We start from the raw sequence: 18669 nt of genomic DNA on the forward strand, positions 1-18669 counted from the left end.
ATATGGTAGGGCAGTGACTCTCCATCCTTAGCCAGCATCAGAATAACCTGTAGGCTTCTTCAGTACAAACTGCTGGCCTCCACCATCAGGGTTTCATAGGTCTAGGGAGGTAGGAAGTAAAAATATGCATTTCTAGCAAATGCCTGGGGGATACTGATGTTGCTGGTCCCAGGACCATACTCTGAGAACCACTGTGGTAGGAATAATGATCCCACTTCAGGGAACAGAAGTGAGTTTCCCAGAGGAAGTGATGTTCAAGGTAAACTGCAAAGGCTGAGTTGGGATTAGGAAGGTGTGTGAGAATATATGAGTGTTTAAGAGTGTGTGTGGTGTCGGTGGACAAGAGAAGCTGGAAGCAAATGTTTTACACAGACAGGAAAGCTGAGCAAGGGCCTGGAAGGAGATCTGAGGAGCTGAATGAATGTTCGGCCTAGCTGGCTTCAGCTAGGTCATGGTGGCAGCATAGTCCCACTGAGGAATTTGGGTTACCTTTTAATGGTGAAGTGGGAATAGGATATGATTAGATTTGTGTTTTTGTAAATCTGCTGGGATTACATTGTTGAGAATGGGTTGTGCTGAAGTTGGGCAAAACTGGAGAAAGTCTAGTCAAGAAGCTTCTGCAGTTTTCAAGTTAAAAATATGATAGTTTCCACATGGATGGTAGCCATAGGGAAGGAAAGAAATGGACAGATTCCAGAGGTATGCGAGACAGAGTAAACAGGATTTGGTGGTTGATTTAAGGTAGAAGAGGGAGGAAATCAGAGTGAAAGCTGGATATCTGGGTTTGGCTACTGGGTGTTAGTGGTGCCTTTTCCACAGGTGTTAGTGAGAAGTGGTAGGGGATTACGCATTGCGACACGCTAAGACTTTCAAACAGAATCATTCAGAAGATAGGTGGATGTATGGGACTGGAGTACAGTGGGAGCTGGAGATGAATTTGGGAACTTACAGCATTGACATGGCAGCTGAAGATAAAATAAAATCCAGGGGGCCTACAGAATGAGCAAGGAGACAGAGAAAAATGGAAGAAAGCATGGAGCCATGAGTTTCTTGGGTTTTGGAGATATTTTTGTGGCTGAAGTTGAGACCATCATGTTCATTGTAGGGTAAATGATTGCTATTCAGTCACATGTCTTAGAAATGTGGTTGGATAAGATAAATGTAAGAGAGGGATTTTCTTATGGGTGTCTATGAGGGTCTATGTATAGATGACACGAGATTGCTTCCTCTTCTTACATCTACGAGAGGGGCTCTTAATTTTCTTTCCTTCCAGGTGGCTCGAGAAGAGCTCTGCAGTTTACTACAAAGAGGCCAAGTGAGGATGACCACTGGGAGAGCGGAGAGACTACATTACCTCGAAGAAATTTGTGGTTCTCAAATGCTGAACTCTAAATGTGTCATCTAATCTAAGGGTATGATGTCTGCCCTTGATTGCTAGGAAAACACTAGAGTTCTAGGGTAAGACATTGGATGAAGCGAGGTGGGGATGCCTCTATGTTTTTCCATCCTTATGCGATTGCAGTATTTACATTTACAGGACACTGTTTTTTATTTGGCTTGGACCAGTACCTATATCAAGAGAGGACATAGGATTTAAAAAAGAAAAACAAAGTTCTACCCTCAGGGAACTTATTTAATAAGGATGTAATGTAACATTTTAAAATCAAGACTCTCTGAAACAGTACATAATGTAGTTGCAAACAATGTAGTTTGATATTAATAGTATGTAAATGAGTTAATATGGGATAAGTGAGCACATAAAAACAAGCCACAAAACCCCACCCTGCCTATTTTTCTAGCATTTAGACGACACGGTAGTGCTTTCATTTTCTTCCAGAAAAGGACAGTGGCACCTGAAACGCTGTCACCATCCCCTCTCTGACACACATAAACCCCATGCACAATTCCTATGGTGGTTCCTGGCCTTCCCGTTATCCCCGCAGCCCCGCGGGGCTTTTTGAAATGCTCAGAGCGGTGCACTCTGGCGTGTACTGCTGCCACCTAGAGGGCGAGTGTGAGAATGGAGCCTCCCCTTCTGTGTTTATGAACCCACACACAGAAATACAGAAGTAACCAATCTTTCTGTGTTTTAATCTCTTCCTTATTTTTTTTCTTACCTCCTCTCATTTTTTTGTTCTTTCATTTTCTTCCCCCCCCCTTTTTTTTGCGGGGTGGAGGGATGTGCAAACATTTTTCACAACGTTACAAACTCAAAATGTTACCATCTAAACAATGTCTTTTCTAGAGGCATCAGTGGTTTAATACTGTTTCCTGCGGGGGTGTGAGGATGGTTCTCACTGTTTTACCACTACGATTTGGGCTGGATAAGGTATGAAAACTTACAGGGCGCAGTGAGAAACAGAACCGGGTCCTTTCACACATGAAAATAATATTTTATAAACATTGTGCTTTCTAAGTGGCCTATCCATTATGAGAATATGCCTTTCTGATTTTGAAACATTTTTCTTTGCAGACTTGACACCATCCTTCACAATCAAACTTCACATGGCTAAAATGTCAAACCATGGTGCTAACCCACTCAATCAAACTGTATAGTACTAACTAAAGAGCTATAACGCATTCTCTACTAGAATGCCATCTCCTTCATGCTTTAAAGGAGAGATGACTAGAGTGAATTAAATAAAATGAGAAACGCTTCATTTTTACAGCCATTTGCCTTTTCAGGTCCGGCAGAACTTGATCCTTATTCAGCTCCCGAAAAGCCCAAAGTGGTGTTTGCCGTTTGTATGTAACTGCCACTAAGTTTTATATGGATTTGATGAATTTCACATCTCAGCTTGGGACTACATATAGTTAATGGTTTTTAATCAGAGTATTAATCAATAACATGATTAGGGAAGAATCAATAGCAAATACTAGCTTTTCTAGTGTATCATACATGATGAAGGCCTAACCCGGGGAGCGACTGCCTATCCACCTCTCAGAATTGCCTTTAGGATCCAAGAGAGTAAGAAAGAAGAAGATGTGCTCTTACCATTGTCATTGCCTTGCTTGATTTCCTCCGCTGTTCGATCTATCAATACATACAAAGACCAAACCACACAGGTGATTGCAATTATGTGGAATGTGACAGAGCAGAATATTTTCCTCCTTTCACTTGTGGTCATCTGTAGTTTCTCCCACTGCAATCAGAAACCAAGGACACAAAACTGAATTGCAAACTAGGAAATTTTTCTCCCCTTTTATTTCCCAGACATAGATCATGAATGGAAGAAAAACAGTAATTATCTTCAATTTCAGATGACTCTATAATATTCAAATAAGTCTTCACATTTAGAGAGATATGAAATTATAACCTAGAGAGTTACATATAGCTTAAATTCATACGTATGTGTGTGTGTGTACATATATATATGTATTTTTTTTGAGACAAGGTCTCACTCTGTCATCCAGGCTAGAGTGCAGTGGCACAATCTCCGTTCACTGCAACCTCTGCCTCCCAGGCTCAAGAGAACCTCCTGCCTCAGCCCCCAGAGTAGCTGGGACTATGGGTATGTACCACGATGCCTGGCTAATTTTCGTACGTGTTTGTAGATATGGAGGTCTCACCATGTAGCCTAGGCTAGTCTCAAACTCCTGGGCTCAAGTGATCTACCCACCTTGTCCTCCCAAAGTACTGGGATTATAGGCGTGAGTCACTGTGCCCGGACTAACTTAAATATATATTAATTTGCAAACAAAAATAATTTTCTATTCTCCAAATGAATTACATCAAGTCATTTCTGTTTTGCAAGCCTATAGTTTCCTCCTCTGTACCAAGAATGAGATAGCTTTAATATTGAAAAATTAAAAAATTTCTTTTCAGGATTCTGCCTATCACTTCCTTGTGGTACTAGGTTATATGTAGTAATAGGTAACACTGTCTTCTTGGATTATCACACAACTGGACATAGTGTTACATTCTTGAATATATAAATTTAGTAAGTATTTGAATGGCTGAATGATATCTGCAAGAGAAAGTCAACATTTTCTGTTCACAACTACTCTAGAAAAACAAATTTTATCACTTAGGTGATACAAGAAAATCTGCTGAAGCCTCTTTTAGAGCAACCTTACTTGCTGCTACCGTAAGTGTTGTAACTACTGTGGTGACCGCTGTCCTTTAGTCACACTCCTGAGAAAGTTGAGGGCTGCTCCCTCAGTCTGGGAGAGGAATAAGGCCACAAGTTTTATTGAAGTTATGGTCTATATAAGGGAATATCTCTCATATTTACTTTGAAGAAATAGCCTCTCAAAATATATTTTAATGTCTTTGTAGCTACAATATCACTTCATTATTATGTTAGGAACTGTAGTTTTATTTTTCTTTGCATTTTTTTCCATAAAAAATTACAGTAATGTTATTAGAAGTAAGCTGACATGCCAAGCTTTTAATAATCTAGGATTCTTTATGTTATTATGCCCTCACTAAAGCAAAATCTTTAGAACTTCAGAAGACCCCATTCCTTTCCCACCCGACCATCACATACGTAGAATTCAATGCGCAACTCAAAAACAAGATGGTGTACGTTGCGGTACATAAAATGCTGCCTCTGCCACCAGCTTTGAGATGTGGATAAAATCACACACTCTCTCTGGGCCTCACTGCCTCATCTTCATGAGGAGCAGATTTTGACGAGGCTGTGACAGAGAGGTGGAGAAGAGAATAACCATTCTTCACTTCTTTTGTTAACAAACTAATTTCAGCAGGGTTGGCATTGTGCCCAGCTTAAAGCTGCCTTTCCAACCTTTCTTGGCACAGGTGGACGTTGATTATTTTCCAGCAACGAGCTGTGAGCCGATATCTAGTGGGACATTAAGTTTTTGCCTTTTTAATGTACGTATTGTCCTTTGATCCTTTCTTTCATTTTCTGCTCTTTGCTAACTGGAATTCATAATCAAGTGGGAGAGTGTCAACAGTCATCTTGCAACCTTGAGGAAAAGTCTTGAGAATTGGAGATTTCTCAGCCCAATCAGCAGCTTGCCTTTGGACATCCTGTTGTCTTCCTGATTAAGCCATTATTTCCCAGGTCTCTGCCACTTGCCGTCAAATGCAATTATTGGTGAAAGAATTAGATACTTCCTAGCTTCTCTTCCAGTCTAAGGAGTAAGAGCCTATAATTTCATTTGTAAGAGAGCAAAATACTTGAATTCTGACCTTGATGCTCTAGAGCAGTTTAAACATTTTAGAGAAAGATATATTTTCTTTACAAACACTATCCCTTTCTCTCCTTCTCCTGGCCAGTCCTCACAACATTTTCCTTGCAGGAGTTTGCTAATTACAAATTCATACTTTATCTTGTACTTTGTTTTTTTATCAAACTATATTTATGTATTATTCCAAGTATAACAATGGGTAAATATTAATAATGTGATTAGGGAATAAACAGATGTTTCAATTTAGACTCTTTTGAATTAATCAATCTTGAACTGAGGAGATTTTAATGTTGTTTTATCAAAACCTCATATCATATCTGTGCAAGATTGATTTTTTAAAAATCCTGTTTTAGCTTTGGTTTATTGTAATATTAATCTGAATAACACATATAATCATAGAATATTATTATTAGGCAATAGCATTTTGCAATTTAATAAATATTCCTTGAATTACTTCAGTATTTAATACAGACAGGTAAAAAGTGGAAGATGGTACAGAAAAACAGCTTTACATTTTTAAAGTTTCTGTGTTCCAAGTGGATAGAAAACTTGCAGTAACAAAATATTCATATGAAATCAACTCTCAAATATAAAATTGACTTAAAGTTCTCTTAAAATTGGGACTTCTTCTATCTATGGAGCAATTTAATTAAATAGCTAGAACACATTATTAAAAAGTAAGGCTCCTCAAATAGAAAAATGTCAGTGGAGCTGACAAGAATGGACCAAATCATTTGTAAAGATTCTTCTAGTTCCAGACAATAGAAGCTCTGAAGTCGTCACTTCTAAATCTCAGCACCATTCTAAGGAGAAGTGAAGTGTAAGGGAACCATCCACATTTTCCACTTTATAAATCCTTACAGGAACCATTTAGAAACTCACTAGACAGCACACAAGTAAATGTAATGCCACAGTGCCCTCTTCCTAACGACTACATTACTGCGTACAATATTCAGTAAATAGGGCTGGCAGAAATCAATGTATTTTATAAACCTTTCCCTTCATATTGTCTTTTCAGGTTTGTTTACAAAATTTCAGTATATCTTGCAAGCCTTACTAAGAATGAGAAATGGAGAAGATAAGGATAGAAATCTTAACAAAGCTGTCATGAAAGTGCCTTCGTTTAATATTTGTGATGCTGAAATTCAGTAGCAGTTCACAAAAGATTTCCTGATAGGCAAGTGTAACCTGTGAAACTTTCCATAGCATTTCTACTCCCCTGTCCTGCTTTAGCAAATAACATGTGACTTATGACCCCGTTACCAGGAGTATGTTGTTACCAGGAGTTATACTGTTACCATGGTTACACCTCTAAAGAAGGTTGTTCCTGAGAAGATCCTCTCCAGGTCTCCAAAGTGTGGTCCCTGGTCAGCCTCAGCAGTGCCAGCCTCACTCAGGCACACTACAGGCGCCCACCACCACGCCCGGTTAATTTTTTGTAAATTCTTGAGCTCCACTTTGGAGATGACTCCATGTTAGTTTTTCCCCCAGGGCCCTCAGAAAATACAAACTATTGCCTTGTCAGTGATGAAGTAAAGTTTCTTTTGCTTATTGCTTGGGCCTGAGTCGAATATTTTATCCTCAAGTCTCTCGGTGTTGAGAAGACGTCTCTCTCCAAGTGGTCTCGAGGAAGCTGGTGGAAATGGTAAGACGGCAGCTCCCTTTCCCGTTTCCCAAAGGTCAGGGAGAGGGAATGCACGACAGCACACACACCATCATACTTTTCACAAATGTTTATACTGCCAACTCTGATCTGCCCTTCCTTAGTCTTCAAGTTCTCGTTTATACCTTGAAGATGGAGGATGAGCTAAGATTGGGCAAAAGTAGTTTCACAAAATCTTAGCACCTCCTGCATAGGTAGTCTTCAACCTCGCTTTGGACTTTACAGCCCCTGGGTCTTTGGTATTTGTTTTACTGTTCTTGCTTTTGATTTTTTTTTTTTTCCGGAAGCGCCTAAACGATAGAAAGAAATCCAACAGAACTCTAGTATGCACTTAGAAAAATATGACTATGTGTTTTTTCTGAATTGTAGTATAACTTGATGCAAACATTGTTTCTGTGAAATTGTCTATGTGATGAAGCTAAATCAAACTGCATGACAGGGTCAGGTTTTCTAAATCAAATTACTTGCATTATATTCTGTCCTAAAATATAAATTTAGAAGTACTGCCCAGAGAAAAGTGTTGTTTAAATCTTTGTACCAGTGAAGAATAAAGGCAGTTTATCTGTAACATAAAATGCAGGCCGGGCGCAGTGGCTCACGCCTGTAATCCCAGCACTTTGGGAGACCGAGGCCGGCAGATTGCCTGAGCTCAAGAGTTCGCCACCAACCTGGACAACACGGTGAAACCCCGTCTCTGTTAGAATACAATAAATTAGCCAGGCGTGGTGGCAGACACCAGTAGTCCCAGCTACTCGGGACGCTGAGGAGGGAGAGTCGCTTCAACCCGGGAGGCTAAGGTTGCAATGAGTCGAGATGGCACCACTGCGCTGCAGCCTGGGCGACAGAGCGAGAGTCCGTCAGAAAAAGAAAGAAAGGAGAGAGTGAGAGAGAGAGGAAGGAAGGAAAGAAAGAAAAGCAGGAGGAGGTAGGGACTACTTTGCCAAATCCATTTCGTCTGTTTTCTGTTTTTTTTGTTTTGTTTTGTTTTGTTTTTGACAGTTCACCTAGGGGTTCCAGCTTCGGTAACAGTCACGTGACGTAGAGTTATCCCTCTATAGAGTGATAGACCAAAAAATCACCACCAGGTGGCGCAAAGCCCAAACAGTAGCTAGTACAGTAGCTTTTTCTTTCTTCTTCTTCTTTTTTCTTTTTTTTTTTTTGGTACCGCCAGACCCAGGAGCTCCCAGCCGGCCTGGTGTGCAGGTTCTTCCTGTCATTTTGCATAAATGCCAAGCCACATTTTAATTGTTTACATTTTTCTGGCCCTGCCTGGCATATTGGATTTTGCTGCAAACGAGCGAAAACAGTACCTGGAATCGCAAGTGTAAAGGTTATCACATTATTTACATGCCGTAGTAAGATATGTTGTGCTAGAGGATAATAAGTAAACCTTTTACAAGTCCTTGGACTTGCTATGCTGGAGACATTTCTAGAGGACCCAATCATATGAAGCAGTAGTTCTCAGTGTTTCCAGTAGCAGATGCAGCACAGCAGATGCAGCAGCAATCAGGAAACTTGTCAGAAACCCAGTATTTTTAGCCCCACACCAAACTCACTAAATCAGAAACTCTGGCGATGGGGACCCTGTAATGTGCTTTAACAAGCCCTCAGGTGATTCCCATGCAAGCTAAAGTTAGAGAACCACCTTCCTAAAGAATGACACTTAGCAGAGTTGCACGGTGACCTCAGTGGAGTTTATATTAGAAGTAGTACTTGTCACTCCCTGTCGTGAACTAATTAGCAGTCCAGGAAAGGGTAATCAACAAATGAATTTGGTTTTCTGGCTGTGATTTAAATATTTCAGGTTGACTGAAAAAAATTACATAATCAATTCATTTATTTGAACTGAAACGATTCAGAGTTAGCTCATTAATCACTAAAGCAAACTTTCATTTTTTGTTTTACTTTTCAAATTAGTGTTTAGGTAACATAAAAGCCTATTAAAATCTATATTAGTAACAATTTCAAATACTCTGGGAGAGAACTAAACAACAGACTCTTAATTATAAGGAGTAACTCTTGAACCTTAATAAATCTTTAAGTTCAGAAGTATGCCTATGGTAAACAATTTCCCTCTTAAAAATGTATTTTAAAAGACCAGCAGAAGAATTTGACCTCTGTAGACCTTTAGTGAAATTTGCTACAAAACTGATGATAGGGAGGAAACAACAAAGCCAGGTAGGTGGTAGGCAGCTGGTAAAGTTCACTAGTTAAGGCACTCACTATTGGACACAAGTCAGGAAGTGAACCCAGGTGCAAACTTATTCCTTCCTCAGAATTACAGTGATATAGTGGCTGTGTCCCCACCTAAATCTCATGTTGAATTGTAGCTCCCATAATTCCCAAATGTTATGAGAAGGACCTGGTGGGAGATAATTGAATCAGGGGGACGGCTTCCCCCATACTGTTCTTGTGGTAGTGAATCAGTCTCACAAGATCTCATGGTTTTAGATCCTGAGGTCTCTCTCTTGCTTCCTGCCATGTAAGACATGCCTTTGACCATCTGCCATGATTGTGAGGCCTCCCCAGTCATGTGGAACTATGAGTCCATTAAACCTCTTTTTCTTTATAAATTACCCATTCTCCGGTGTGTCTTTATGAGCAGTGCGGAAAGGACTAATACAGATAAGCATGTACATGCAGGCTTTCTTACTAAGAGTTAAAACCTCAGATGTAATAGCCATAAATTCTCTATGAGTCTATCATTTCCTTAAAAAATATATTTTTCCCTTAGTTCTCTTCCGTGATAGGTCCACCAGTGATAATCATTTGACAGCTTTTGTACATGGCCCAATGTGAGGGGACACTCTATTTTCTGGTTAAGTGCAGCTCCTCTGTCTCTCCTGATAATAGTACAAGAGGAAAGATCTTGTACTGCACCAAAGATTAGGATCTGCAATACAAAGGAACTGCAAGTAGAAACAGTGAGGAATGGGCCATGTGTCCAGATGAACCTGGGAGATCAACAACCCAAATATAAACAAATTAATAGCTACCGTCTTGGTACAGTGTGTGCACACACTGGTTTAGAATTGGGGGAAGTAATTACTGAGACCCAGGTTTGGGTAAAGATACCACTGCAAGCAAGTGGCAGTCTTACTGAAAAATTGTAATAAACAGTTCCACAAAGAGGCATACCTAAGACCCTGAAATCAACGGCTTCATTTTGCTGCCACTCAGTTTGAGTCTCCTTTTGCTTTCTGAACTCTGGGTAGTGGGAACCTTTTCTAACTAGAAGTGGTTTTCAGTATTAGCTGTCTCACAGAAAAATTTGGGGCATCAAGTTCCCAATAGACACACTCAGGCCTCGTTGAATCCATCACTGAGGAGTGAACCGTGCAGATGTGCGGTGTATTCTGTCTGTGATTCCACAAGTGATTCAGAATGAGGGCTCTGGGGGCCGGGCGCGGTGGCTCACGCCTGTAATCCCAGCACTTTGGGAGGCTGAGGCGGGCGGATCATGAGGTCAGGAGATCAAGGTCATCCTGGCTAACACGGTGAAACCCCGTCTCTACTAAAAATGCAAAAAATTAGCCGGGCGTGGTGGCGGGCGCCTGTAGTTCCAGTTATTTGGGAGGCTGAGGCTGGAGAATGGCGTGAGCCCCGGAGGCGGAGCCTGCAGTGATGGGAGATTGTGCCACTGCACTCCAGCCTGGGCGGCAGAGCGGGACTCCGTCTCAAAAAAGAAAGAAAGAAAGAAAAAAAAAAAAAAGAATGAGGGCTCTGGGTTCAAATTCTAGCTCTGCCACTAAGTACTGTGTGACCTTGGGTGAGTTATTTTAATTCTCTGTGCCTCCATTTCTTTATCTGTAAAATGGTGATTACAATAGCACCTACTTTGCAGGGTAAAGTCTAAGCAACTTAATACATGTAAATGCAGAACACTATCAGGCACTTAAAATGAATTCAATAAATGTTAGCAGTTATCACCACATCCAATTAGACTTCAATTGTCCTTACTGTCTAGATTAATGCATCATGTTGATAACATCTCTGAGGAATGAAGATGAGATTTGTTCAGGCAGAATTAAGTCAGTGAAAGCACCCGTTCCCCACATCTATTTTCTAATTACAAATATATTTTTCGGAATACTGAGTCTCATATCAGGAAAATACAATCTGTTTTTATTAACTACGTGAACAAAGATAAGAGGGGTTATTACAAAAGTTACTTTGCATATACTAGGTAGAAACAGCTAAAAGATGGCATAATGATGGCTTCATTTCTGTAAGAAATGGAACAAATATTATAGGTTTTAATATATGCCCCAGTAACTTATCATTCTTTTTGTCAAATTCAAAATGATATCTTAAGGTTTCATGTTTCCCAAAGACATACTGCTCTGGCTGACAGATTTCACAAAAGGTTAAAGGAACTCAAACATTCCAAATAAACTGAAAGCATGAATGTGGGTGTGTGGCTTGGAATTACTTCTTCCATGGGTACTGCAGGACATGAGAAGCAATCTGACTAGTAACGTCCTGAGACTGCCCCAGGGATGCTATTCTGACAACCGTAGTGACTGCAAAATCCAAAAAGCTACCCAAGAATGGATACATGAAAAAAATGGCTCTTTTCCTCAAAAGCTAATTCACTTGGATTTCTACACATGAAGACTCTTTTACTTTTCAAAAACATTTTTGAGGTTAGCTGATATAGTATTTTACCAAGAAGAGCTCACATTGCTTTGCAGTATTTAGACTAGTACTTGAGACACGCCAGTTGAGTAAAAAATAGAGGTGTGATAGTAGGGAGAATGCAACTTATAACATAAATCCAAGCATTGTTGAAATATCATTTTTAAGACTTTAGAAAAAGGTGCATTTACTTAAAGTAACAGTAAGAGATATAGATTGTACTGATATGCTTGTCACGTTAGTTTACAATGTGAGGAATACGCTACTAAGAATTGTGACTCAGTGGTGCTGCTGGATACATGAGAGAGGTGTTAACAACTGCCAGATAAGAAATTGTGCAAATGCAAAGGTATTAGTAGAGTCAGAGGCCAAGGGAGCATAGAAGATGTTGGAAAGAGTAATGGAGAGCAGAGAGAACTGGGGTAGGAGCAGGAGGCCTGGGGTGGTGGGGAGGGAAAGGAGTGCAATGTGGTAGTTAGGTCAAACAGTTTAGAAGCCGCATGGGCAGAGAGGCATTGGAGCGAAGTGACTAAGAACTCACACTCCTGGGTTAGGGAGACTTGGATCAAAGACCCCTGTCTGACTTGGGTCAAGTAACCTAACCTCCTAATGCCTCAGTTTTCTCATTGGTAAAATTAGGGATGACAATAGTGTCTCTTGTATAGAGTTTGCTGGAATTATATGGGATAATCTAGTTAGTACATAGTAAGCAGACAAGTAAACCAGGTATAAATATTCTAAAAATAGTGTGGTCAGTAAATTCAAAGCTACCAAATTATTTTTACAAAACAGGTAAGTCATTTTATATTCAGTCAACTAAATGATGATTAAGAATTTCTCTACAAAATATATGTGTATTACATGTTACATGCATATATAAATATATATGAGCCTGACATTAGATTACCAAAATAATTTTTCTTATAAACCTTGTCTTGATCTCTCATTGGTTTCTTTTCTTTCAAGATTTTCATGATGGATGGGATTTCCTAAAAGTTTCAAGCAAGGTATTTGTAATAAAGAAAAATAGGTGCTGAGTAAAATCATCCACTAGAGGGAGTAATGATATCACACATAACAATGATTTGAAGGAAAAAAGAGAAATGGAAAAATGTTTATTTTATATATCTGTCCTGAGGGTACATATAATATGTGGGATTTAGGCACGTTTGCAGTGGAACTGTTGGGATAAAAGTTAAAATTGCAAATTCCTAAGCTTTGTCCCAGATCTATATCTGGGGGTGTGGCCTATGAATCTGCATTCCTGACAGGCACTCTGAGAGATTTTTATGTATGCTGAAGTTTGACCATTACTTCCCTAAGGAAGGAAAAGTTCAGGGACATATTTTAGAGTGGCATTGTAGTATCTGACGGTTTTTCACAGAGTGAATATACTTTCACCTCCTTCCATATCCCTCCCAAAAACTCATTAAATCTGAGTTGATTAATATTGCCATGTAAGAACACAAATTACTTGAAAATTTAATTAATAGATGCATTTAAACAAAGTTCCTTTAAAAATATTGAATCAATACTTGGTTGTCTGTTTTCTCTTGGAGGTTATGGTGAAAGATATTTTATCACAAACTCTGAAAGAGAAGTCAATATATTACTGCTTCAGGCATGTTGAACCAGCAGAAAATCTACTGAGCTTTGTCCACGAGGATACTTAATTATGGATTGCGGCTTCATAAAGAAAACAAAAGGAGTAATTGGGTTATATTTCACAGTGGCATAGTCTCTCTTCCCCAGAGATGGAAACCCTTGCCGAGCGGACTCTTGGATGACACTGCCGTTGATGATGTTCTCCCTGGAAGCCCATTTCTGTTGCGGGCTCTTCCCCTCTTTCCTCTTCAGTGAACAGCTGTCGCACATGTGGAATCTGCACAGGTCTGTGGTCACTCTCTGTGCCTAAAGCGATCATAGCCTTGCCGTTTAGGAGACAGTGCTCATGTACTAAACAGAAGTACAGACACTGGGAAGATTAAAAGAGAAAAGCTTTTTAAAAGACGCAATTTTACCCCGTCATTTTCTAGTTGAAGAAACTGAGGCCCAGAGCACTGAGCTGACTTACCCAGTGAGATACACGAAATTATTAGATTTTTTTTTTCCATTCGGGAGCTAATTATTAAAGCATCACAACGTATCGGACGTTGTAGGATGCTGGGGAAGAAGATAGCCAAGATTTCTGCTTTGATGAAGCTTATATTAGGGTCACAATTGTGGAATTTTGTGTAGTTGTTAAAATAGGGAACTGTGTAATTTTCCATCAGTAAGAGATAATAGGTTTTGATTTCATAAGTGCTTCTATCCCTTTCTCAATTCTCTGTTGTCTGTGTTTAGAAATGTCTTTCTAGAATACTCCTTTGGGTGGCAGCAAATAAAAAGAGAATCTTTTTGGAACCCTCTATTTGCATCTACCCACAGTAAGCTCATCTACTGACAATCCATTGTGGATGCTTATTCTCATGTGTCAAAAAAATTCTTACACTCTATTTCCACTCTTTAATAGCAGTGTCACATCTGAACACTGTATTTAATGTAACTGGACTGATTTTTTTTTTTTTTTTTTTTTTTTTTTTTTTACTCTCGAGAGTCTTAGTCACATATACACTTGAAATATATCGTATACATATGATTTATATACAAATAAAACAGAGAATATATATATATATATATATTCTACTCCAGTTTAAATTAGAGCCAGTGAAACTTTAAGTATTGGTTCCAGTTTTGGATATAATAGTACTTTAAAAAATAATGTTTTAGTTACTATATCTAAAACTCCATTTTATCAGTACTTTATATCAAGCATGATTAATTGGCTCAATATATTACATTTGAATTTGTTTTTGGCATCATACTGACTCAGTGTTTGTTAAGAATTTTGTCCTAAAACTGAAGATTTTTTTTAAAAGAGAAGATTTTTTGGGGTATATAAATTCCTTAAATTGGTTACAAAATATTGTGTGCATTTTTTTTTTTTTTTTTTTTCCTGGGGAAAGATCCATGATTTTCAATGGATTCTCAAACAAAATGGAGACATCCAAGTTAAAATCCTTGCTTTAAACTGCTCTCCCTTGAACTGATTGAATAGTGATAGCCCTAGGTTACGGAAGGGTTGGAGGTATACACAATCTCCACAGGCAGGAAATGAAACTTGTGGTGCAGGGACTTGATATGTTTGGAAATCAAAAAATGACTTTGCAACCACAACTGGCCAAATTTCCTCATTTACAGTATTTAGGATGAAATCCCAAATGTTGATTCTCATCCTCCCGGGTGATGGGAGAAAGTGTAAACTGCTCATTCGTGTTTACATGGCAATATTCAACTTTGTTTCATTATTTTGCTGTATAAGCTATCCTATCCTATCATCTCCAAATACAGTTTTCCTCTAATTAGAGAGCAGTTGGTTTGAACCAAAGAAAGCTTCAGGGGGACTAAGAATCTCATTTAGTTCCAAGGATACCAGAATAATTTGTCTGGGTCTTTGGGAGCCCATGCCAAGCGGGTCCGTTTGTTGTAATGATTCCTGAGGCCCTTATGCTCTCTACGTGAAATTTCTTGAGACATAGGTGATAGTTTTTCACATTCTAGAATAGATCCCATTTTTCTTCCTAAAGCTTAAGAGAACAGAACATGAAAGGAACTCATTTAAAAGTTCTTCTTTAATAGCCTGTCGGTTTTCTTTCCTCTCTCTTTGGAAACCTAATAAAAATGGGTTAGTCTTGCTTTTTTTTTTTTTTTTTTGCCTACATCCTTCATTCCCACTTATTTACTATTATGATTATTATTTATAAATCTTTATGTTGAATACTCTTTCACTGCAGATTTCTCTGGTGTTATTGGATCACAGCAAGGGGTAGAAATTAAATGTTAAACCAATCTAATATTATTCTAGTAATTTATTCTTACAAAAAGCAAGGAGGTAAGGTTCAGCATCCACACTGAAAATGGAGCAGGAAGGTTTAATATTCCCATTTAACCATCTTCTTTCTATTGAAGAACATAAAAGTCTTCTGATACTTGAGCTGACCATGACAAAGAGGGGGGAAAAAAGAAAAATTTGGGTTCTGTGAAAATACATGGAGTTGCATGGAATAGAGATTTGTCTGAGGAAACTGAGATGACTGTCTGAGCATGAGGTGGAAGGGCACAGGTGGGGGGGGGATAGTGGGCGGGACCAGATGATGAGGACCCCCGATTATCATCCGGAGCAGGGAAACATGGGGTGTGGAGCAGGTGTGAATGGTTCAATGTGCAGGCAGAAGTAGAAATTGTTCTTCCCAGATTTCCTTCATGAAATTCTTTCAAAAGGAATAATTTCTTTATGACTATTTGGGGTAGAAAGCATGATTACAAGGGACAAAAATGTAAGCTGAACTCTTGTGTGTGAGGCAGTAGGAAGAGTTTTTCTGTTGTTCTGAGGAGATGCTTGAGCAAGTAGAAGAGATGCTTCGGAGAAGATAGAAGGTTCTCTGGCTTCAGGATGGGTTTTCTGCTACTCAACTTGGTCAATGCTGAAGTGAGTAGATTTAGGGACAAAAATTTATGAAGTAACTGATCTTTGAACTCAGGTTTACATGAACAGCTGAGGGACAGCCTGTATAGAGAGAGTCTGCAGAAACAGGACGATGAGCTGCTGGCACTTGCAGAGAGCACGTGATGGGTATGGATTGGCTCAGGCCATGGTTTTGAAATGTGGGCTACGTTTAAGCAGATCTCTAAGGAGTAAAGTAAACAGGCTTTTCAGTTGCCAGGGTTTCAGAAAGGCTGTTCTCGCGCTGTGTGGAGAGTGCACTAGAGAGAGGGTGAGCAGCTTGTGGCCCCTACAGACCAGAGAATAAAAAGAACTGCTATCTTGACAGTCGGTCTTATTAAATATGACTTCTACTTCAGAGAACATTGATCCTCTCACAGATAAACTCCCTTAACTTCCTGTCCTCAGAATAGATACATTTATAACTGCATCACACCCTTTTCACTTCCTCCTCTCTTATTTATGAGGACAAAATGTCCCTGTACAGTCCAAATTCATCATTCTCCATGACCCGTGATCCTTTGATTATATTTTTTATTTATATTTAATTTCTTCCAGCCCTATAGCCCCCTTCTCTTCAGCATTAAAACCTATTTCTATGTCTCTTTCAACTTTTACAATAGCTTATTTTTTATTAATTGCATGTTCACTTTTGAAAATTTATAAAACATAGAAAACTAAAATAGAAATAAAATTATTCATAATCTCATTTGCAATGTATGTCCTCAATCTTTTAGTCTTTAAGTATACATACAAATGTATTGGAATGTAAATATTCAAACCTTTTTAAAATTAAACTTTAGTTGTTGTATATTTTCATTTCTTTGGGGCACTAGCAGAATGCAATGCAGAAATACAGGGAGTGGTTGGTGATTCGGAAAGTAGAAAGGAAGGTTCATTTTGAACTAAGAAGAAAGCAAAGGATGGAGGAAGAAGAAAAAACCACATCCATGCTGGGAACCTGGGTGATGACAATGAGAAGCTGCCCTAGCAGACTGAGGTCACATTGCTCAGGACGAACTCGGAGAAGAGATCTAACAAAGAACCATTTTGAGAAACGTAGTTTAAATGACAGGAGCCACCACTGGATTTGAGTCACCTCTCAAAGACTGTCCTTTATTTCAGAACCTCTGATTATCTGCACTTGGGTTCTATGTCTATTATTCGTCACATCAGTGGGGTCCAAGAGGACTTGAATTTATCTCCATCTGTCACTTCAGTCTTTGGCTGCCAAGCAGGGGAGTGTCCCCTTCCTTGCCATAGAGTCTCTCTCAGTACTATTCTGAATAACCAGTGTGGACAATGCCTTCTAAAATGCCCCACGACATCTGTACAGATAGGAAGAGTGTCAACCCTGGAAATCTAGTAACATGTCTGTTAAAATGTCTTGCCCATTTTTGTTACATAGTGTTTTCTTATTGTTGAGTTCTCAGATTTCTTTATTTATGTGGAATATAAATTCTTTATCAGACATAAGATATGAAAGTATTATTTTCCAATATGTGGCTTGTCAATTTATTAAAAGTAACTTTTGAAAAGGAGATGTTTTTAATTATGACATAATTTAATATATCAATTTGTTCTCTTGTGTTTCTTGCTTTTGGTGTCATATGCAAATATCTTTACCTCACCCAAAGTCGTAAAAGTTTTCTCCTTTGTTTTCTTGTAGAAGTGTTTCTGTTCTAGGTTTTATATTTATAGGATACCTTTTGAGCTAACTTTTGTTTATGGTATGAGATATAGATAATTTTTTTTACATTTATTAAAAAGACCTTCCTTTCCCTACTGAATTGCTTTATCAAAAAAGAGTTGACTGTGTATGTGTGGCTCTATTGCTGGATCGTCTATTATGGCCCATCAATTTACTTGTCAGTCTTAACAGCTATACTACCCTGCCTTGACTTTGGTAGCTGTATGATATGTCTTTAAATCAGGTATTATTCCTTCAGTTTTGTCCTTTTTCAAAGTTGACTTGGCTATTCTAGTTCTTTTGCATTCCATTAGAATTTTATAATTAGAATTTATAATTAGCTTGGCAATTTATTTTAAAAATTCATGCTGTGAATTTTATTGGTATGGTAGATGGGGTAGAGAAACCCCGTCTCTACTAAAAATACACAAATCAGCCAGGCGTGGTGGTGCATGCTTGTAATCCCAGCTACTCCAGAGGCTGAGGTAGGAGAATCACTGGAACCCAGGAAGTGGAGGTTGCAGTGAGCTGAGATCCTGTCACTGCACTCCAGCCTTGCATCAAAGCCAGACACTGTCTCAAAAACAAAACAAAACAAAACCCAACACTCCACTGTAACTGCTCTTGCCAAAATTACCAATGACATTCTAAATGTATATTTACTGTCAGTCTTGTCTGCAGCACCTGACACTATTGACTATTCCCGTGTTTTTAAGATTTTGATTCAAGAGTGTTAGTCTCTATTTGTCCTTTGCACCTCTCTGACGGCTGCTGCTTCTCATTCTCTTTTGCTCCTCTTCTCTACTTGCCCCTGCCTCTCAGTTCCCAGGCCTTCACCTTCATCCCTAGTCTCGTCATACTCTCCCACTCTTTCTCATCGCTCTCTTGCCGACTCTTCTGAGCCTGAGGCTTCCAGAGACATCCTGATGACTTCTTTTCTCACACTTCTCAGCCCAGACTCAAACTTTCTCAGATTTA

The 18669-nt window shown here is 39.0% G+C and overlaps 1 protein-coding gene across 3 annotated transcripts in view; it reads right to left on the minus strand.

Annotated features, from left to right (window-relative positions):
* MARCHF1 (membrane associated ring-CH-type finger 1) overlaps positions 1-18669 on the minus strand; it is an 841275-nt gene that overhangs the window by 19186 nt on the left and 803420 nt on the right. For all 3 annotated transcript variants that reach the window (XM_010375941.2, XM_030917968.1, XM_030917961.1), the window contains one exon: positions 2996-3143. In XM_010375941.2, the coding sequence (XP_010374243.1) occupies positions 2996-3143 (148 nt within the window). The remainder of the gene's footprint in view (positions 1-2995; positions 3144-18669) is intronic.

Source organism: Rhinopithecus roxellana, chromosome 2 (assembly GCF_007565055.1).
Source record: "Rhinopithecus roxellana isolate Shanxi Qingling chromosome 2, ASM756505v1, whole genome shotgun sequence".
Lineage (NCBI taxonomy): Eukaryota > Metazoa > Chordata > Mammalia > Primates > Cercopithecidae > Rhinopithecus > Rhinopithecus roxellana.